The 23,213-nt window shown below is 50.8% G+C and overlaps 1 protein-coding gene across 3 annotated transcripts in view; it reads left to right on the top strand.

The window, feature by feature from the left end:
* Window positions 1-23,213, top strand: part of LOC137421365 (uncharacterized) — a 96,351-nt gene that overhangs the window by 71,321 nt on the left and 1,817 nt on the right. For all 3 annotated transcript variants that reach the window (XM_068107360.2, XM_068107377.2, XM_068107367.2), the window contains exon 5: window positions 18,544-18,708. In XM_068107360.2, the coding sequence (XP_067963461.2) occupies window positions 18,544-18,708 (165 nt within the window). The remainder of the gene's footprint in view (window positions 1-18,543; window positions 18,709-23,213) is intronic.

The following is a 23,213-nucleotide window of genomic DNA, read 5'->3' on the forward strand; positions in this document are numbered from 1 at the left end:
TCGAATCCCACTCCTCGACACCAATTGTTACGGACGCGGTTAAGATGTTATTTACCGAGCGGTGGTATTGCCGCGACCTAACAGTTCCCCCGATTCTTCCCCAACTCACCCGATTCCACCCAGACGTTGACCAAATCGCGCTATGCCAAATCAATGATGGAAAGGACACAACGACTGGGATAGATGAAACGACGCAAGGGGTACAGTTCTCAAGACCTCCGGAGGAGGGTATAATTACAGTGGTGGAGAAAAGGGGGTAGATTACAAGGTAGTGAGGTAAAGACACAGAAGAGATGGGCACTTAATTACAGTCTTATCTTATCCCCGACAGACCACAGACAAACGGAACAAGGTAGACTTACACAGGGATTGATGGCAGGAATCGACAGGTAGGTTGATAGCACAAGGTGCACCTTGGCTCGGGGACAGGATCAAGCACGGTCCAAGAGATGCAGGGAGGTGTCACAGCGCTCGGAAGGGACGTCTCTCTTGCTTCAAGCTCAGCGCGCCTCTGACGTCACCTCCCTCTTCCTGCGCATGCTCAGCGGGGAGTGACACAACCTCGGCTGGTTGGCTCCGCCCCCCTGGGGCCGGTCCGCCACTTCCATTGGGTGCGGGGGTTACCGGGCTCCGCCCTTAACGAGGAGCTGACAGGGAGCCCCTATTTGGTAACCCCGTCGAGCACATGTTCGATGGCGGCTCGTTGGGAAGGCCTCGTGCCCTCCCAACACCCCCTACCAACCAAGCCGGAGTGAGGACGCGCACTCCCTGTGCACGCCGCTGCCGTTGCTGTTGTTGTTGTTGTTGTTGTTGTTGCTGAACCGTGAGGAAGAGCTGCGGGGAGGTATTGGGAGGTCCTAAACTTCCTAACGGTGCCATACAATCACATTCTGGTGCAACGAAGGGTCAGAATTAATGGAAACGAGTCCTTAACTGACATAGACTAAGAATAACTAGCAAGATGTCCTATAGTTGTCTTACATGAGATGCGGTGAACCTGGGCACGACATTTAATGGGGGAAATAGGGGGAGGTCGGGTCTACAGAGTGTTGTTTACAGAAAATGGGACTAGGGAATGGGGGATTGGGGATAGTTGGGAAGTATTGAGGAAATAGGGGAATATTTACAAGCGGATATGGATGGATGCAAATCCCAAATCCGCAACATTGCACCCTTCTCTACCTCGGGGCATCCCGACCCGATAAATTTTTACCTACTTTAGTGTGGCACTCAGATGTAGTTCCCTCTACTATTAACTCAACCCTGAGTGCGACAGTTTTACAGATGTTCACAAATGAGTAAATATGTCCCCCTGCGACGTTGCACCCTTCTCCTAACAGAAACACACCCACAGGATAACCGAATCGTGGAAAGCATCCTCAAACTAAACATACAGCCGGTAGGGAGCATCATTTATACAAGAGTGATATTTACACTACGATCCAGGACCTGTTCTTTGAGGAACACATGCAGATGTTATGCATAGGGAGAGCACGCATGCCAGCATCGATACACCAACCCACGAGTGCCCTGTGGCCCTACGGCCTTTAATAATGTGCAGAGCACCCCGTCCAAGCACCAAAAGCACCACCCCATTACGCACAGTCAGCACCATCCGGTGCACCAATAAAGTGTTCATAAAAATGCACAATTAAGTGTCCATGGTCACCGGTGGTGTCGCAGCCAGCCGATGTTCTGCCGCTGGTCTTGCCTTCATGGAGTGCACTTGGCCTTCTGGCTTCTTTAGAAATAAAGAAAGGCGCCAACCGCGTCCATTTCTGAATTGTGGCCGTCAGGGGGGCCAACTAAAAGTGGTTCACCTGTATGGCATAGGTGCCACGTTGACCCAGAGGTCCATCCACGGGTGGTGCTTGACCGCAAAAGAACTGCGGTCCATTGTGGGCGGCCACAAAAATTGCGGTCCATATGGTGTATCGATCCAGGCAGCAAGCAGCGGAAGTACAGGCCCACAACTGCGGAGCCAGCACCTCTCTCTCTCTCTCTCTGCCCCAAAGCCAGATCCTCGGAGGTGGGAGACAAAAGAAGACAAGTGAGTAAGGTGGTAAGGGCGCAAAAGTGCACGCAATTCAAGGTAATGCACACTGGGGGCACATGGGAACCAGGTGAGACAGGTACGTTCCTACCGTATGCCCCCCCCCCCCCCCCACCAGGTAACCTACATTGCCCCTCCCTTACCCCTTACTGTATCCACAAAACACAACACTACCCATAAACATCTACTTTACACATCAACAAACGTCCCTACTGTCTTCCCCGTTCCTCCCATAAACCAAATTCGTCTTCTCTCCCTCCTAACCAATCAAATTTGCCATTTCCAACTCTCATCAAAATCTGCCATCTCCACTCAACATCCAAATCTGCCATCACCAATTCATCATCAGTCCCTCCTAAGGAGGGAGAGATGGAATCACCCCAATGTCTTATCCACGTCACGATGCGTCTCACAAATCCAAACAGCAATTCTCCTTTCCTGCAACACAAAACAAAGAAAACACAGGTGTTGAGTCATCAGCATCACCTCAGGTAAGTGGCTGCGTATGGTGCGACAGGTTCATCAATCCTAACTATTTCCTAAATGACTTTAACAACTTTACATTACCCGGGGTCTTTCCCTGCCAATCCATTGGCCAACTTAGACTATGGGTTCTAAAAACCAATTCCCATTGACCAAACTGTGGTGCTTCTCAATTTGGGGTCTCACTCCCCCGATTCAACACTCGGTGCCCCCGCACAATTTCGGTGGCTGGGTCGTGTGACGCTCCCAGCTGGTCCGCCCACCTGCACACCTCCACCACTGTTGTTGCCTACCGAGCTCACCTGCTCCTCACCCTAACCTAACTAACTGGGGAAGGCCCTCTCGCACTCTCACCCCCTCAGTGCCCTCTCTGGCATGGGCTGCCCGATCCACACCCGGGATCCTCAGGCACCCAGACACTAACGGCTCCCAGAGCCCACCTGCGGCCTCACCTGGCCGACATCTAACAGTGGCGGAGTGCCCAACCATTCACACTCATACTGACAGGCCACATGACCAGCCAATTTCACCACACCAATGCACCCATCCACAATACCATTCTGCAACCGCACCACAAATGCCAATATCCAACCACAATTTACCTATACCTTCTAACTATTCTTTAAACTACCCTCCCCGGGTACTCGTGAAAAGGGGGTCCACTCTTCCCCCATCCACACCTTCGCACCATGCACACCACTCCGTACCACTTACTCCAACTCTCTCCACACCACTCATTCTCTGCTCCATATATTCCACACACCTGTACTTGCACACCTGTGCTCTCATACTTGGTGCCGCCTGCACCCTTCTCTCCCCCAAGCGCATTCGCGCTGATCCACAACACTCACTACTCACCATGACACTCATCCGCAATGCTCTCTCATTCATCACTTGTACACTCACACACACCTCGGAGCATTGCCTCACCGATGCCTCATTTGAAGCTGCTCACCAGCACTTCCATTCACACTGCATCATCTGCTCTGTCTACTCCCTTCTAAAACTCGCGCTCCTCCGTCTTCCCTTACACTCAGCGCTCCCACGTCATTATCAAACCCTAAGCTACTACGTCCCCACTACAGGTACCAAGTCTCTTACTTAACTCTTGTCACCCATAGTCACCTCTAGTCCCTATCAATATAACCTAACCCACCCGGGCTAGTTTTCACTGCCATACACCCCATAATCTATAGCGCATTTCCCCTCAGTTTGTGAGGGATGACAGAGATGCCATCCCATCACATCGGGCATCTCCCACTACCAATTTTGCACATCAAATTTCAACAAATCAAAAATTTGCCAATCACTACCCATCATCTGCCAATCATTACTGCCAATCCTTTGCCAATCATCAAATTTTGTTTTTCTAATTTCGGGGCCAAAACACTATCCTCGTCATTACAGTCTACTTACTAATGCCTCTCGGTGCGCCAATTTACTTCCAAAGCTCGGCTTCGTACAGCCGAGCAATGAATGCGGGTTCTTTGGTGCCGGCGGCTGGATGCGTCCGACACTCGGTGCAGGGAAGGACGCTTACCCGGGCCGAGATCCCACGCACCATCTCGGCACGGAGCCATCCCATGGCCCGATCTCGACCTGCCGGAATGCCTCAACAAAAAGTGGTCGCCATGACGACCCTTCCTTTCGGGCTGCCCGTTCCGCCTAGCGGAGCACGGACGCGGCCGTTCCAAGCGCGGCCCAGCGTGGATCACGTACGGCGGTCCTTTCGAACCCGCCGTGGCTCGGATCCCCACTGGTCCTCGCGGCACGCGAAGCTGCCCGACACGCACCGAGGGCCCGATTCGGCTATAAGTCGTTCTAACCTCTAACCCGGTTACCGTCGATGCCTCACCTGCATGCTTACATGCATACGCTACCCCTTTCACACTCCCAAAACCCGGCGTTCCACCGCCGTCCGTACATTCCACCAACGCTCTCCCTGTTACACACCACACCTCTCGCGCACACCTCGGTCCACACCTCTCCTCCGTTACGTCCTCCGTAACACTCACCATGGGCGTGCACTCTGGCATCCACCCACTAACGCGCTCAGATGGGCTCTCCCACACTCGCGCCATGACCAACTCAGGTGTGCTTCCTCGCACACCCTCAACCATTCCAAACGTGCATTCTCGCACCCGCTCCACCACCAACTCACTCCTCGTGTCACTCTCACCCTCGCACGTACACTCCGTACACCCCGACGTGCATTCTCGCTCGCACTCGGTTTCACTCCCACACGTTATAACACACCCACTCGCCGACGCACACTTTTTCCTCACACGCGTGCCATTTTTACTCACATGGGACCCTTCACCAACGCCCGGGTGCCATATCGATCCCAATCGCGCGACAATTCTTTTGTCGCTAAACATCCTTTTACAAAATCTCCCAGCACAATACACAGCACGACTCACCTGGGGGAGCCTTTTCTCCACGCGAACCTGCAAACTTTCATTTGGATTAGCGAGTACATCATCATGATTTGAGCAGGGACTTTGTACATATTCCATCTTTTCCTGCAATTCCCGGGCTACCTCCGTCATCTCTTCAATTTTAATTCCCAGCACTGCTTTTTCTTTATTCACCTCGACGACCGCTGGCTTTAATAAAACACCCTCTACCTCATCGGTCGCCGGCTTTTCCAAACCCCGTGTCGCGATTTCTACCCCCGTCATTGTACCCGCGCTTTCCTCCGCTTCGCTCAACCAGCGCTTCTCGACCCGCGTTACCTCCTCGTGCACCCCTGGGACCCTTTCGCCCAACTTGCGGTCTCTGTCCCTCTGCTCCCTTTCCTCTCTATCGGCCCTCATTCCGTTCGTTGTTGCTTCAATTTGGTTTCCCAATTCGTTCGTTATTGCTTCAATTTGGTTTCCCAATTTGTTTAACAATCGCTCACTGTTCCTGTTCAAAAGGGCTTCCATTTCAGCCATAAATAATTGCATGTCTTCCACCGTTGGTACAAAGGGCGCGGCAAAATTTGGTGCCGCTACGCCCACGTGCGCGAGCACGCCATTTTGCGAACCTGCCGCCCTCACTGCTTCGCTCTCATGTCCCTCAATTTGGTCCTGGATCGACCCTGCCTCACTCTCCTCTACCAGAACCCAGCCGTCTTGATCTGCCATAGCGCGACTTTCAAAATTCGGGTTTTTGTAAAACAAAAGCAAATTTCGGTACTTTATAATTTTGACCAAATTTTTTTTCCTAGATGTTTTTTTAAATTTATTTGGTTCGGGCCTCGAATCCCACTCCTCGACACCAATTGTTACGGACGCGGTTAAGATGTTATTTACCGAGCGGTGGTATTGCCGCGACCTAACAGTTCCCCCGATTCTTCCCCAACTCACCCGATTCCACCCAGACGTTGACTAAATCGCGCTATGCCAAATCAATGATGGAAAGGACACAACGACTGGGATAGATGAAACGACGCAAGGGGTACAGTTCTCAAGACCTCCGGAGGAGGGTATAATTACAGTGGTGGAGAAAAGGGGGTAGATTACAAGGTAGTGAGGTAAAGACACAGAAGAGATAGGCACTTAATTACAGTCTTATCTTATCCCCGACAGACCACAGACAAACAGAACAAGGTAGACTTACACAGGGATTGATGGCAGGAATCGACAGGTAGGTTGATAGCACAAGGTGCATCTTGGCTCGGGGACAGGATCAAGCACGGTCCAAGAGATGCAGGGAGGTGTCACAGCGCTCGGAAGGGACGTCTCTCTTGCTTCAAGCTCAGCGCGCCTCTGACGTCACCTCCCTCTTCCTGCGCATGCTCAGCGGGGAGTGACACGCCCTCGGCTGGTTGGCTCCGCCCCCCTGGGGCCGGTCCGCCACTTCCATTGGGTGCGGGGGATACCGGGCTCCGCCCTTGACGAGGAGCTGACAGGGAGCCCCTATTTGGTAACCCCGTCGAGCACATGTTCGATGGCGGCTCGTTGGGAAGGCCTCGTGCCCTCCCAACACCCCCTACCAACCAAGCCGGAGTGAGGACGCGCACTCCCTGTGCACGCCGCTGCCGTTGCTGTTGTTGTTGTTGTTGTTGTTGTTGCTGAACCGTGAGGAAGAGCTGCGGGGAGGTATTGGGAGGTCCTAAACTTCCTAACGGTGCCATACAATCACATTCTGGTGCAACGAAGGGTCAGAATTAATGGAAACGAGTCCTTAACTGACATAGACCAAGAATAACTAGCAAGATGTCCTATAGTTGTCTTACATGAGATGCGGTGAAACTGGGCACGACATTTAATGGGGGAAATAGGGGGAGGTCGGGTCTACAGAGTGTTGTTTACAGAAAATGGGACTAGGGAATGGGGGATTGGCGATAGTTGGGAAGTATTGAGGAAATAGGGGAATATTTACAAGCGGATATGGATGGATGCAAATGCCATATCCGCAACAATATATATATATATGTATGTATATATATATATATATATATATATATATATATATATATATATATATATATATGTATATACAGTGAAACCTTGACTTACGAGTGCACCAACTTACGAGGTTTCCGAGATACGAGCCGTCGCTCGGGTGGTTTATTGCTTTGAGATGCGAGCCGATATCTGAGTTACGAGCTTACGCCACCCGCCACCAAGTGGGTTCCGGTCACGTGGTTATCTTGCCGTGCAAGCATCTCTGCCGTATATCGCTGCTGCTTTGTTTTCGCATTTTGGTTATTTTGGAGCTTACGCCACCCGCCACCAGGTGGGTTCAGGTCACGTGGTTATCTTGCCGTGCAAGCATCTCTGCCGTATATAGCTGCTGCTTTGTTTTCGCATTTTGGTTATTTTGGAAAATTTCTTAGTTTTAACCATGGGTCCTAAGAAATTGAGTGCCAAGGGCAGTACTGAGAAGAAGAAGAGGATGATGTGCTTGGATATAAAACACGCAATCGTCGAAAAACATGAGCGAGGTGTGCGTGTTGTCGACTTGGTGAGGCAGCAAGCTCGGATGTGAAGGCAGCTGAAGATTTTATTATAACTTTTGCCGAACTGATAGAAGCCGAACGATACATCCCCCAGCAAATCTTCAACTGTGACGAGACAGGGCTCTTCTGGAAAAAGATGCCGAGGAGGACGTATATAACGGCAGAGGAGAAGAGCATGCCAGGCCACAACTTGTTCAGAGTGCCGGCGATAGCTCGCCTTCTCTTTGTGGAAAACACGGTGAGATCCTTAACATCCAACAACTAATGGGACGCAAACGGGGCGCCCAGTTTAGCGGTACACACATTGATGAATCACCCTGCCTGTGATTCACCCATGACAGGTTATAGCTGGGTCGGGATTCAAACCCAGGCTGGACAGTTTAGAGTCAAGTGTGCGTACCTCCAGTCCAGGCCATCCTGCCAACTTGTATGCTGCATACAGGTGAAATATAAAGCGCGAGATATGTTTATATATACTGTATATTTAAAAAAAAATTGGTGTGGTTTTTGGCGGGCTGGAACGGATTAATAGCATTTCAATGCATTTTAATGGGGAAATTTAATTTGAGAAACGAGCAAATTGAGTTACGAGCTCGGTCACAGAACGAATTAAACTCGTAAGTCAAGGTTTCACTGTATGTATATATATATATATATATATATATATATATATATATATATATACATATATATATATACATATATATATATATACATATATATATATATATATATATATATATATGTATATATATATATATATATATATATATATATATATATATATATATATGTACATATATATATATATATATGTATATATATATATGTATATATATATATGTATATATATATATATATATGTATATATATACAGTGGAACCTTGACTTACGAGTTTAATTCGTTCCATGACCGAGCTCGTAACTCAAATTGCTCGTATCTCAAATCAAATTTCCCCATTGAAATGCATTGAAATGCTATTAATCCGTTCCAGCCCCCAAAAAACCACACCAATTTTTTTTGTTACGTGTTTTTAAATAAGAAAAATGTACTTTATAAATAACAAATAATGTATAAACAAGCACGACCTCGTATATACTGTACATAATAAAAGACAATGTAAAGAAATAAACTGGTTTTATTAAGTGTATTTACCTTGAAGATCAGACGAAGATGCTGGCGGAGGTGGAGGGGATAACTTTTGCCTTTTTCGCCACACTTTCCTCGCTTTCACTTGCAGGGCGTTTAAAGAAAAACCTGTCCAACGAGGTTTGTTTCTTCCTCCCTTTCAAAATGTTTCGAAAATGAGTGAGGCAAGTGTCGTTACACAGCGCCAACGCCAAAATAACCGAAATGCGAAAACTAAAATGCAGCGCTATACGACAAAGATACTGTACTTGAACGGCAAGATAACCACGTGACCGGGTGGCGAAAGCTCGTAACTCGGATCTCGGCTCGCATCTCAAAGCAATAAACCGCCGGAGCGACGGCTCGTATCTCGAAAAACTCGTAAGTTGGGGCACTCGTAAGTCAAGGTTCCACTGTATATGTATATATATATGTATATATATATATATGTATATACACACACACACACACACACACACACACACACACACACACACACACACACACACACACACACACACACACACGCACAGTCACGTGAAGAAGTAAGTACACCCCATGTGAAGTTTTGACTTTTTCAACATATTTCAACATACAGCTATTTGATCTTCATTTCAACAATATTGATAGATAAAGGTGATATAATATAACAAATATCATGAAACATTTACATTTTGTAGGCCATTGTATAATTTAAATAAACATAAATGCAAATTTCGCATGTGGAAAAAGTAAGTACACCCCTACATTTATCACGACTTCAAATACCTAAAATTAGAATCAGGTGCACCAGCTCAGGTGCAAATGATTAGAACATCGTTAGAGAGGATCTTGGAGGAACCTGTCTTATTTAAACCTCAGACATTTAGTTTGGTTTGCTCTTTGTTGTTGAAGTTTGCGGCGTCACCATGCCTAGATCAAAAGAGCTCTCTGAGGCCTTCAGAAAGAAGGTTATAGATGCCTACGAGTCTGGGAAGGGATTTAAAAAGATCTCCAAACAATTTGAAATCAATCATTCGACTGTCCGGCAGATCATCTACAAGTGGAGAAGATTCCAAACAACTGCCAACTTCTTCAGGCCAGGCCGCCCCAGCAAGTTCAGCCTGAGAGCAGACCGCAAGATGCTGAAAGAAGTCTCGAAGAACCCCAGAATGTCATCACGGGACCTACAGGTAGCTCTTGCCACTGTTGATATCAAAGTGTACGAGTCTACCATCAGAAAGAGGCTGCACACATTTGATCTACATGGGAGGTGTGCCAGGAGGAAACCTTTGCTGTCCAGAAAGAACATCAGGGCAAGACTAAAGTTTGCCAATGAACACCTAGGCAAAGACCAGCACTTCTGGAACAATGTGCTCTGGACAGATGAGTCAAAGGTAGAGCTATTTGGCCACAGTACCAGAAGACGTGTTTGGCGAAAACCAAAGACAGCATTTGACCACTAGAACCTGATACCAACTGTAAAGCATGGTGGTGGAAATATTATGGTTTGGGGCAGCTTTGCTGCATGAGGGCCTGGGCAGCTCACCATCATAGAATCCACTATGAGTTCTTCATTGTACCAGAGGGTGCTTGAGGATAATGTGAGGCCATCTGACGGCAAGTTGAAGCTCAACCGAAGGTGGACCTTGCAACATGACAATGACCCTAAACATCTATCTCTAATTCCAGCAATCTCTGTGTGTGTGTGTGTGTGTCTGTATGCGACCGCTGTTTCTCGACAACTACCGGTCCGATATACTTGAAACTTGCCAGGTATATTGCTGGGGACCCGAGGATGTGCCTTTTCAAGGTTTGAAATTAATCGGACAAGTGGTTCCCAAGGTATGGTCACCGTACTCGCAAGCCGTTCGCTTTGGCTTTGCGAATGGACCAAACCATTTCATGTAAATAGAGGGGGGGGATAGTCACCGTACTCGCAAGCCGTTCGCTTTGGCTTTGCGAATGGACCAAACCATTTCATGTAAATAGAGGGGGGGGGATATAATTTTAGATATATATATAGTACGGGCACGCCCTAGTACCAGTAAATCCACCAAGGAATGGCTGAAAAGAAAGAAATGGAGGGTTCTGGAATGGCCAAGTCAAAGCCCGGATCTAAATCCCATCGAGATGTTGTGGGGGGATTTGAAACGAGCTGTGCATGCAAGAAACCCCTCAAACATCACACAGCTGAAAGAATTTTGCATGGAGGAGTGGGCAAAAATTTCTCCCAGTCGATGTCAGAGACTGGTAGACAGTTCGAAGAAACGCCTACTTGAGGTTGTTTCTGCCAAAGGGGGCAATACCACCTATTAGAGCCAAGGGTGTACTTACTTTTTCCACGTGCGAAATTTGCATTTATGTTTCTTTAAATTATACAATGGACTACAAAATGTAAATGTTTCATGATATTTGTTATATTATATCACCTTTATCTATCAATATTGTTAAAATGAAGATCAAATAGCTGTATGTTGAAATATGTTGAAAAAGTCAAAACTTTACATGGGGTGTACTTACTTTTTCACATGACTGTATATATATATATAATTATATTCTTATATATATTGTGAACCGTGGTGTCTGTCCATGCATTTGTCTGCCATATACCGGTGCCGCTTCCCATGCTTCGGTTGAAAAGCTGTTGCACGCAGGCAAAGCTCAACATTCACTTTTGAAATGATGGGGGAACAGGTATGAATAATGTTATCAAAATCTATTTCACAAGCAGGATATTTTGATGATCTATTTCACAAGCAGGATATTTTGCCCTCTTCTTGGACAAATCCAACCTGTGCTGCTCAATGTTGCACGACCATTTCACTGTGGGCGGTACAAGTAGCTCCGAGCTTTGTCTCTGGGTGAAACCAAGGGTGCATCACAATTAAACTGTTTAAAGTCCATGAAATAATTTAAATTGATAAATTAACGTAACTTTTTCCATCCCAAACAGATACTTTTGCTTGTGTATATATCGTTGCAAGTTCACTTTCATTAGTTTATCTGCTGAGGAGCAAAAATGCCGAGAAAATGACTTTTATTGCACCCCTGCCGTAACATTGTTTTGATGCTTGGGATTGGACGATGCACCTGTAAGCTACAGACATAACTCTGTAAGCCTGTTGGACAATCTGAGGTGTTATTTCAGGAGAAAACAGTACACAAACTCGAACAGCACTCAGTAGAGCGCATACCTATGCCAAGCTAAACAGTTTACATTTTGTATCCGACTGATAGGCCCGGATCTGGATCTGCACCTCTAAAATATAATGGGCTTGTTCTCGTCACGTACCCTACGCAGCCACCATGTTTCCTCCCAATCCATTCACAACTTTTTGAGATATCCTGTTCACAGACAGACAGGGGTGAAAACACAACCTCCGCCAACAATCGGTGGTGGAGGTAAAAATGACAAAATACTCGTATTAGTTTGTGAATGATATAACAAAAGCACACTGTACACATACCATGGTTACCTCTCACAATATAATGAAGGCTGAACTCCCCTGTCCTGTCTTGCAGTCACAAAGTATTCACACCCCTTGAGCTTTTTCAGATTTTGTTGTTACAACCTGAATTCAAAATTGATTCAATGGAGATTTTTCCTTCACTTCTACACATAATGTCAAAGTGGAATTACTTTTTGAATTTTTTACAGAATATTTAAAAATGAAATGCTGAAATATCTCATTTACATTGGTATTGAACTCCCCGAGTCAATACCTCGTAGAAGTGCCTTTGGCAGCGATTACAGTTTTGAGTCTTCTTGGGCATGCCTGTATCAGCTTTGTACATCTGGATTTGGGGAGTTTCTCCCATTCTTCCTTGCAGATTTGCTCAAGCTCTGTCAAATTGGATGGGGGGGGGGGGGGGGGGGGCGTCGGTGAACAGCAATCTTCAAGTCTTTCCCCAGATGCTCAATGGGATTCAAGTCTGGGCTTTGGCTAGGCCATTGAAGGACTTTCACGTTCTTGTTCTGAAGCCATTCCAGTTGTGCTTTCGCTGTATGCTTGGGGTCATTGGCCTAATGGAACATAAATCTTCACCGCAGTTTAAGGTCTTTTCCACTCTGAAGCAGGTTCTGCCTGTATTTGGCTCCATTCATTGTTCCCTCTATCCTTATAAGTCTCCCAGTTCCTGCCGCTGAAAAGCATTCCCATAGCATGATGCTGACACCACCATGCTTCCCAGTAGGGATGGTGTTAGATGGTGATGAGCTGTGCTCGGTTTTCACCAGACGTAGCACTTTGCATTCAGACCAAAGAGTTCAAATTTCATCTCATCAGACAACAGAATATTTTGCCTCATGCTCTTGAGTCTTTCATGTGTCTTTTTGCAAACTCCATGTGTGCTGTCATGTGTCTTTTTGCAAACTCCATGTATGCTGTCATGTGCCTTTTTCTCAAGAGCAGCTTTCGTCTGACCACTCTCCCATTAAGCCTAGATTTGTGAAGCGCTGCAGAGACTGTTGTCCTTCCGGCAGGTTCTTCTTTCTCAGCCAAGGAACTCTGTAGTTCTTTCACAATGGTCATTGAGTTATTGATCGTGAGGTGATAGTTTGGATCATTCATTGGCTGTCAATCTACACATCGCATCACTCAGTTAAACCATATATTTGCTTTTGAACTGACACTGAATTAAATTAATCACAAAAATTAATTCCTATTTACTCAAAAAAATAACACCTCTCATTCTGTCGAACAATCAGATTGTAGCGGTTACCGCTGGATGTACATAATCGCCTTGCACCGGCCAGAACACGGCCAGACGCGCCTCTCCCGGGCATGCCCGGACTCACTGTTCCCGGGCACGCCCGAACCTCCCGGGCACGCCCGGTCTCGTCTTTCCCGGGCATGCCCGCTCTCGCCTTTCCAGGGCTCGCCCAGAGCGTCCGGGCATGCCCGCTATCGCCTTTCCAGGGCTCGCCCAGAGCGTCCGGGCATGCCCGCTATCGCCTTTCCAGGGCACGCCCAGAGCGTCCGGGCATGCCCGCTATCGCCTTTCCAGGGCTCGCCCAGAGCGTCCGGGCATGCCCGCTATCGACTTTCCAGTGCTCGCCCAGAGCGCCCAGGCACGCCCAGCCTCGACTTGCCAGGCCGCAGCCAAACACGCCCGGGCAGGTCCAGACTCGCCTTTCCAAGGCTCGCCCTTGATACCCGGGCATGCCCGGTATAGCTTTTGCCGGGCAAACTTCCCGACATAAATGTGTATATATATTGTTGCCCGAAAAACGGGCTGGTCAGAATACCTGAGCTGTTTTGTTTCAATAAAGCAACTCGGACGAATTCCGTCTTTGGTCGCGTCAATTCTTTCGACTCGCGTTGGAGCGCAGTTCCTTCATTGGTGACCTACCGACATGGATACGGCAGTGACGCTTAAACTGCCTACCTTCTGGGAGACTCACGCGGCTGTTTGGTTCGCCCAGGCGGACTCCCAGTTCGCCCTGCGAGGCATCACCGCGGACGACACCCGCTTCCACCATGTTGTGGCGGCGCTCGGTTCCACCACCGCGGCCCGCGCCTTGAGCCTCCTCCAGCACCCGCCGGCTGCTGACAAATACGACGCGCTGAAGACGCTCCTCCTCGGCGCTTTCGCCCTCTCACCGGCAGCACGCGCACGGCGCCTGCTTGACCTGCCCGAGCTCGGCGACACGCGCCCGTCCGAGCGCATGGACTATATGCTCTCGTTGCTCGGCGAGCACTCTCCGGCATTCCTGTTCCGGGAGCTGTTCCTCCGTCAGCTGCCTAACCCGGTACGCCTCGCCCTGGCTGGCACGTTGATCACGGATTCCCGCGCCCTCGCCAGGGAAGCCGATAAGATCTCCTCGGCGGGCCAGCACATCGGCGCGGTTACCTGGAGCCCGCCGCCGTCCGAGGCGACGCCCACGACGCCCGAGCGCCCTGCGCGGTTGGAGGCCGAACTGCCGGTGCAACTGGCGGCCGCCACGCCGCACCGCCCGCTTCCGACACGACGGCCGGGGCCTCCACCTGACCGGGCGTGGTGTTATTACCACGCCAGGTTCGGACACAAGGCTCGGACGTGCCGGCCCCCGTGCACTTTCGGCAGGTCGGGAAACGGCCGGGCCGGCGTTCATTCCCAGCCATGAGCGCCGGCCACTCGGGCAACTTGCTGTTTATTCGGGACAAAGCGTTTGGACGGCGTTTCCTGTGCGACACCGGCGCCCAACTGAGCGTCATACCTGCCTCCGAGCAGGACAGGCTGGACGCAGTTTGCGACCCCTCTTTGGTCGCTGCTAATGGCTCGGCCATACGCACTTTCGGCCCACGCGTCGTCACCCTCTGCTTCGGCAGCCAGCGCTTTCAATGGACTTTTGTTACCGCCAGTGTCCCCGTGGCTTTGCTGGGCGCCGACTTCCTCTGCGCGCACGGGCTGCTGGTCGACGTCAAACGACGTCGCCTTGTCCACGCCGAGACCTTCAGCTCCCTGGCGTGCACAATGAGCAGCTCCGCGCCGACCGAACTGGCGTGCGCCCTCCCGGCAACGAACGAGTTCGCTCGCCTGCTCGTGGAATTCCCGGCCCTCACGCAGCCGACGTTTTCGGCCGTCGCGGTGCGGCACGGGATCGAGCACCACATACCCACTACGGGCCCGCCGGTCTACGCCAGGGCCCGCCGCCTCGACCCAGCCAAGCTCGCCGTGGCAAAGGCCGAATTCGACGCGTTGGAGCACCTCGGCATCGTGCGGCGCTCCGATAGCGCGTGGGCCTCGCCACTGCACATCGTGCCAAAGCCGGGGGGTGGATGGCGCCCGTGTGGCGACTACCGCCGTCTCAATGACGCTACCACCCCCGACAGGTACCCGATCCCGCATATTCAGGACTTTTCCGCCCGTTTGGCGGGACGGGTCATCTTTTCGAAAATTGACCTGATACGGGGCTACCACCAGGTACCTGTCCGGGCGGCCGACGTCCCAAAGACGGCTGTCATCACGCCCTTCGGCCTGTTCGAATTTTTGCGGATGCCGTTTGGCCTCAAGAACGCGGCCCAGGCGTTCCAGCGCTTGATGGACGGCGTGCTGCGTGACCTGCCGTTTCTTTTCGTCTATCTGGACGACATCCTCGTCGCCAGCACGTCCCGCGCCGAGCATCTCCTCCACCTCCGAACACTGTTCGGTCGCCTCAGCGAGCACGGCTTAATTGTCAACCCGGTCAAATGCCACTTCGGCGCGACGACCGTTGACTTTTTGGGCCACCGCATCACCAAGACCGGGGCCGTGCCGCTGCCGACCAAGGTCGAGGCCATCACCACGTTCCCGCGTCCCCGTTCCATCAAGGCCCTCCAAGAGTTCCTCGGCATGGTGAATTTTTATCACCGATTCGTGCCCCGCGCTGCTCAGCTCATGCGGCCCCTTTACGAGGCCCTCCGGGGCAAGCCGGCCAAGCATGACATTGTTTGGTCCGCGGCCATGGACGCGGCCTTCGCCAGTGCCAAACGGGCCCTCGCCGACGCAACGCTGCTGGATCACTCGGTGCTCAACGCGCCCATCGCCCTCACTACGGACGCCTCCAACTACGCGGTGGGCGCCGTCCATGAGCAATGGGTGGACGGGGTTTGGCAGCCACTCGCTTTTTTCAGCCGGCAACTCCGGCCGAACGAGTTAAACTACAGCACGTTCGACCGCGAGCTGCTCGGGCTATTCCTGGCCGTTCGCCATTTCCGACACCTCCTGGAGGGCCGCCCGTTCACGGCTTTCGTCGACCACAAGCCGTTGGTCTACGCAATGGCTAAGGTCACGGAGCCGTGGTCGGCCCGCCAGCAGCGCCACCTCTCCGCCGTGTCGGAGTTCACCACGGACATCCAGCACGTCGCCGGCAAAGACAACGCCGTGGCCGACTGCCTTTCGCGGGCCTGCGCGAACGCGGTCCACCTCGGCGTGGACTTCACGCTCATGGTGGCCGACCAGACCACCGACGCCTCGGTGCAGGCACTCCGCGTGGCGGACACGGGCCTCCGCCTGGCCGACATCCCCTTCGCGGGCACCGTCCTGCTCTGCAACGTCTCCCAGGGCCAGCCTCGCCCCATCGTGCCCGTTTCCTGGCAGCGCCGCATCTTCGCCTCCATCCACGGCCTTTCTCACCCGGGCCGGAAAGCTTCTCAGAAGCTGGTGTCGGCGCGTTTCGTCTGGCACGGCCTTCGACGAAACATCCGCGACTGGGCCAACGCCTGCACGGCCTGCCAGCGAGCCAAGGTCCACCGCCACACCCAGGCCCCGCTGGCACCTTTCGCCGTGCCTGAACGGCGTTTCGACCACGTCCACGTGGACCTGGTGGGTCCCCTGCCCCCCTCGCGGGGGTTCACCCACCTGCTCACCATGGTGGACAGGACCACCAGGTGGCCGGAGGCCGTGCCCCTCACCTCCACCACCACCGCCGACGTGGCGCAGGCGTTCATCGCCACCTGGGTCGCGCGCTTCGGCGCACCAGCGGACATCTCATCCGACCGCGGCCCACAGTTCACGTCTGAGCTTTGGGGCGCGGTCGCCCGTTTGTTGGGGGTCACGCTGCACCGCACCACGGCCTACCACCCCCAAGCCAATGGGTTGTGCGAGCGGTTTCACCGCTCCATGAAGGCCGCACTCATGGCCGGCCTTCAGGACGACGGTTGGGCCGACCGGCTGCCGTGGGTCCTTTTGGGCCTTCGCACGGCCCCCAAGGAAGACCTCCAGGCGTCCGCCGCCGAGCTCGTCTACGGCCAGCCACTCCGCGTCCCGGGCAAATTCGTGCCTGACGCTACCAGTCCCTGGTCCGCCGCTCGCCAGCGCTCGGACCTCCAGGAGGCCGCCCGACGATTTGCCCCCGTGCCGACGTCCCGCCACGGTGGCCCCCAGTCCTACGTCCCCCCGGCGCTTCGCACAGCGGAGTACGTCTTTGTGCGTCATGACGCGCACCGGGGGCCACTCCGGCCGCCGTACGACGGGCCCTTCCGGGTCCTGCGACGGGGCGACAAGTCTTTCATCGTCGACTTCGGCGGCCGGCCTGACCGGATTTCTGTGGACCGCCTCAAACCGGCGCACATGGACGTCGACCGACCACCACGGTTGGCCCTTCCTCCGCGGTGAGGCCGCCCCCCGTCCACAGTTCCCCCCGCTCGACCACCCACCACCACGTCAGACCCCTCCCCACGACCCTCCAGGGGTCGCTTCGGCCGGGTCATCCGGACCCCCCTTAAATTGACCCTGCCGGTGCAGGTCGATTCTGGAGGGGCGTGTGTAGCGGTTACCGCTGGATGTACATAATCGCCTTGCACCGGCCAGAACACGGCCAGACGCGCCTCTCCCGGGCATGCCCGGACTCACTGTTCCCGGGCACGCCCGAACCTCCCGGGCACGCCCGGTCTCGTCTTTCCCGGGCATGCCCGCTCTCGCCTTTCCAGGGCTCGCCCAGAGCGTCCGGGCATGTCCGCTATCGCCTTTCCAGGGCTCGCCCAGAGCGTCCGGGCATGCCCGCTATCGCCTTTCCAGGGCACGCCCAGAGCGTCCGGGCAGGTCCAGACTCGCCTTTCCAAGGCTCGCCCTTGATACCCGGGCATGCCCGGTATAGCTTTTGCCGGGCAAACTTCCCGACATAAATGTGTATATATATTGTTGCCCGAAAAACGGGCTGGTCAGAATACCTGAGCTGTTTTGTTTCAATAAAGCAACTCGGACGAATTCCGTCTTTGGTCGCGTCAATTCTTTCGACTCGCGTTGGAGCGCAGTTCCTTCAAGATTATTGTTTTTAGGAATAAATTCCATACATTTTGGGTTCAAACTAATGTTGCCTTGGGGGTGAAATGAAAGATCTGAATTCAGCCACTCAGCCAATGGACTACATGGGAATGTCTCTTTTAATTGTTTCATACATGGAGCTTTGTGTTGATGACCTGGAATTTAAGGAATTTTTTGGAAAACTTTCATTGAATTATAACGCATATTACACTATTTGTGCAGATAATAACAAGGCTATTAATGAGACGGCTGAGAACGATCCAGCTGTGCCCTCGCCAGCCGCTCAACTGCCAGCCGCTCAATCGCCAGCCGCTCCATCATCAGTTGCTCCATCATCAGTTGATCCATCATCAACTCCACATGTTTGGAATACACTTAGATACAGAAGTGAGTTTGTTCTTTTTTATTAACCCTAAATTGATGGACGTTTCTCTTCACTCCCATCGTTCTCACCCTTTCTCACTATACGTTGTTGTACACCGCTCCTTTCCGATGCTATCTCCAGGTGCTGCATGACGTCATCGCTGGGCACCGAATAGGGTCCGGCGATGACACGCGCTGAAAGGGAGTACTCAGTTTTCACTCCGGTTTCTCACTTTATTTCTTGTTTGTTTTCTTGTTTGTTTGTCCGGGCGATATCTCAGCCATCATTTGAAGTAGGAAGCTGAAATTTTGGTACAATAGTGCGCACGTGCTTTGGCAAAAACAGTATTTTTTGTTTTTTGATTAATCAATTAATTTATCAATTACTTAATTATTATCGATTTATTAAGTACTTATTTATTTCCTCTCTCTTCTCGGCAATATCTCAGGCACCTTTTAAGATAGGAAGCTGATATTTGGACATGATAATGACCAAGTGATTTGGCTATAAAGGGTATTTTTGATTTATTGATTAAGCAATTAATTATTTATTTTCCCCCGATTTATTAATTATTTAACAAATTTTCAAAAACTTAGATTCAGATAAAACACTGGTGATTTGGGTATGCTATTAGCCAATTGATTAAGAAATTATTTATTTTACGATTATTATTTATTTATTTTAATTACACAGGTAATCAATCAAATATTGTACACCGCCCCCTCCCAATTCCGTCTCAATGTGCTGCATGGTGGCATATCTGGGTGCCAAAGGCACCCCAACAATATCGCACGCTGGAGGATATTGTTACATATTTATGTGAATGTATGTGAATTACTATTCAGGTCTATGCTTATCAATGTGTAGTCGATTAAAGGTTGTTGTGATTAAAGGGTCAGGAGCCCTTCTGAGAAAAAGGAGACCGGAAACGGAAGAAGAAAAGACACGAGGTCCTGGAGAAGCGACGATTCTTCTTCTTCCTCGCCGAGCTCGGACGCGAGCGGTATCGCTATTGAGCAACGTAACAGAATCGGCGTGTAAAAGCCCGTCTGGCGAGAGGAGTTACCGGGACGTGTAACTACCCTTTGACACGTCAAGTCACTGTGGGTTCGTGCACGGAACCAAGCGTCCGGCACAGTTCGCCTCACCGTCTACAAGGCCGCGTACGGATCGCACGTTGGGCCTCGCGCGCTGGGCAAGCCGCGTGTTGCTTTGCCCGCTTTGCTTTACCCGCTTCGCTTGGCCAGGAGGTGTGCGCTGCAGCCGTTGTTCCCGGTACGGGACGTGCCCGGTGGAAGCACGTCAGGAAGGGTCCGTTCAACCGCCCACGTGCGGAGATCGAACTACAGGAGTACGGAGACATTGAGAGAGACATTGACCATGGAGGGAGTCGGGAGTGGGGCTCACGTGAGGAATGTATAAGATGGCCATCTTAGAGTTATGGTAGATGAGTTTACATCTTTGTACTATTGATTGCTGATTGTTGATGGTTGTTGATTGCTCGGGGAATATATCCTTGATTATTCCGGATCCTTGGTGTGGGGTTTTTTCTTGATTGGAATTCATATTGATTGCGTTACGAAAGCGCATACATAATAGATCTTTCTGGCGGAGTTCCTCTCACGGTCCGGGGGTCACCGAAACCAGGTAGTCACCGGGAGGACCACGTAACAGAATTGGGGGCTCGTCCAAATTACGATTTGCGGATTCGCAATTGGGTCTACGTCCGGGATAAAAAATTGTATAACATAATAAAATAATAGTTTTTATTAATTAAAATTTATTTATTAATTATTAATTGGTAAATTTTTGAGAAATTGTGGTAAAGTCTTGGGTGAAGGTTAACAGGTGTTAACGATAGTCACCATGGCGTTTGTTGCACAGAACTTTGCGGTAACACCTAGTGAGGCACAGTTCCGAGCGTTACTAAAAGCGGACCTCTTGAAATTGGCCAAACATTTTAACTTGGAGGTCCGAACTAATTTGAGGAAGGCAGAGTTGCAGACCACGGTGATACAGTCTATGGTGGGATTAGGAACATGGGACGAGTTAGCCTGGCAGTGGCTACCCGAAGAACCAGAAGACGTTGAGCTCCAGAAACTGGAGTTGCAATTACGGAGCCAGGAACGGATTAAAGAAGAAGAAAGGAAAGCAGAAGAGAGGAGAGAAGAGAAACAAGCAGAGGAAAGGAGAGTGGAACGAGAACTCCAGGAAAGGTTAAAAGAAGAAGAAAGGAAAGCAGAAAAGGAAAGAGCAGAAGAAGAAAGGAAAGCAGAAAAGGAAAGAGCAGAAGAAGAAAGGAAAGCAGAAAAGGAAAGAGCAGAAGAAGAAAGGAAAGCAGAAGAGAGGAGAGAAGAGAAACAAGCAGAGGAAAGGAGAGTGGAACGAGAACTCCAGGAAAGGTTAGCAGTAGAAGAAAGGAAAGCAGAAAAGGAAAGAGCAGAAGAAGAAAGGAAAGCAGAAAAGGAAAGAGCAGAAGAAGAAAGGAAAGCAGAAAAGGAAAGAGCAGAAGAAGAAAGGAAAGCAGAAGAGAGGAGAGAAGAGAAACAAGCAGAGGAAAGGAGAGTGGAACGAGAACTCCAGGAAAGGTTAGAAGGGAGAAAAGCAGAGGAGAGGAGAGCTGCAAGGGACCTCGAAGCAGAGGAGAGAAAAGCGGAAAGGGAATTAAAGGAACGTGACATGGAGCTTCAGCAAGAAATTAAATTCAAGGAGCTGGAGTTAATGAGAGAACGGGGAGAGGTACCACCCTTGCTGACGGGGTCGACACCTAGCCAGAACACCTGGGATGTGGGCAGACATGTGAGGCTGGTTCCACCCTTCAGTGAAAAGGAAGTCGCTAAATTTTTTCCACACTTTGAGAAAGTGGCTCGACAGTTAAACTGGCCGGAGGAGGCCTGGACCATACTAGTGCAAAGTGTGCTGGTGGGAAAAGCTCAAGAGATTTATTCGGCGCTACCAATGGACCAATGTGCAGATTATGAGGTATTGAAGAAGCACATCCTCAAAGCCTATGAGTTGGTTCCGGAAGCTTACCGGCAAAAATTCAGGAATGCCAGGAAGAGGGAGAGTGAGACCCATGTGGAGTTTGCTAGAGTGAAAGAAAACATGTTTGATCGGTGGTGTGAGTCAAAAGGAGTCGGGAACGACTTCGAAGCATTGCGTGACCTGATGCTGGTGGAGGAATTTCAACAGTGTGTCCACGAGGACATCAAAGTGTACCTGCAGGAAAAGAAAGTACCGAAGTTGTGGGACGCAGCCACCATGGCAGATGATTATGCCTTAACACACCGGATAGGGGTCCACGAACCTAACTCCTCGCCTAGATCTCCGGAGGGGAGGTGGGGAACAGCAGGTGCGGAGAACGACAATACATGGCGGCGGCCTCGAGATGATTATGGGGACAATGCTGATACCCGAACTGTTCGAAATCAGGGGGCTACGGGCCCAAGACAAACTTCTTTTTCGGGGGGCCCGAGGCAGACCACGAGTTTTTCCTCCGGGCCGACTTGCGCCTTTTGCAAAAAACCTGGGCACTTGATGTCCAGTTGTTACCTCATGAAAAGGGAAAACCCAGAGCGGAGTCCGATTATTACCACTCCGAATGCGATGGCAAGCATAAGAAATCGCCCACAGAAGAGTTACCAACCATTTATTTATGAGGGGTTGGTCTCACTCAAGGGAGACTTGACTAACCCAAGACCGGTTAGGGTTTTGAGGGACACAGGAGCCCATCAATCCTTAATGCTGGAAGGCATTTTGCCATTGTCAAAGAGTACCGCAACTGGTGATAGTGTTCGGTTACAAGGGATCGGTGGCTGTGTTAGTGCCCCACTTCATGTCATCCATTTGGAATCCGATTTGGTGTCAAGACTGGTCACCATCGGTTTACAAGCCACGCTTCCTGTAGAGGGAGTATCTGTGATTATCGGGAATGATTTGGCCGGGGGGCAAATTTATGGTAACCCGAGGGTTGGTCAAGAACACAACAGGGAAAATAACACCATACCAGCTCGGGATGGCGACAAAAGTTCCAAGTTATTTGTAGGGGGACTGAACTTCAACACAGAGGAAGAAGTTCTGACCTCTGTCTTCAACAGATATGGGCCACTGGTGGAAGTGCGGGTGGTAAAAGACAGGGAAACGCAACGGTCAAGAGGGTTCGGCTTTGTCACGTTTGCAAGCACAAGAGACGCCAGGGAGGCAGAGAAGAATTGGAATGGTAAGGATTTGGAGGGTCGGACCATCACAGTAGGGAAGGCATTTCGTAGGCGTCGAGAGGTCTACAGAAGAGGACAACTTGGCAGTAGTTTTAGGGTTGGCAGCAGCCGATATTACTATGGAGGCTCCCAGAGTTACGGCACCTCCCGAAAGAATGAATGTCAGAGCACTGGCCGAGAAGGAGACCGCCAGTCAGGTAACGGCTGGGACAAGGGGTCCCACCGTAACTGTTAGGAGTCTGGCGAAGTTGAAGCACTATATACGGGGGAGCCGCCGAGCCGGGGCTCCTACACGGACTAACCGTGAACGC

The sequence above is a fragment of the Myxine glutinosa genome, chromosome 1 (genome assembly GCF_964187855.1).
Source record: "Myxine glutinosa chromosome 1, kmMyxGlut1.1, whole genome shotgun sequence".
Taxonomy (NCBI): domain Eukaryota; kingdom Metazoa; phylum Chordata; class Myxini; order Myxiniformes; family Myxinidae; genus Myxine; species Myxine glutinosa.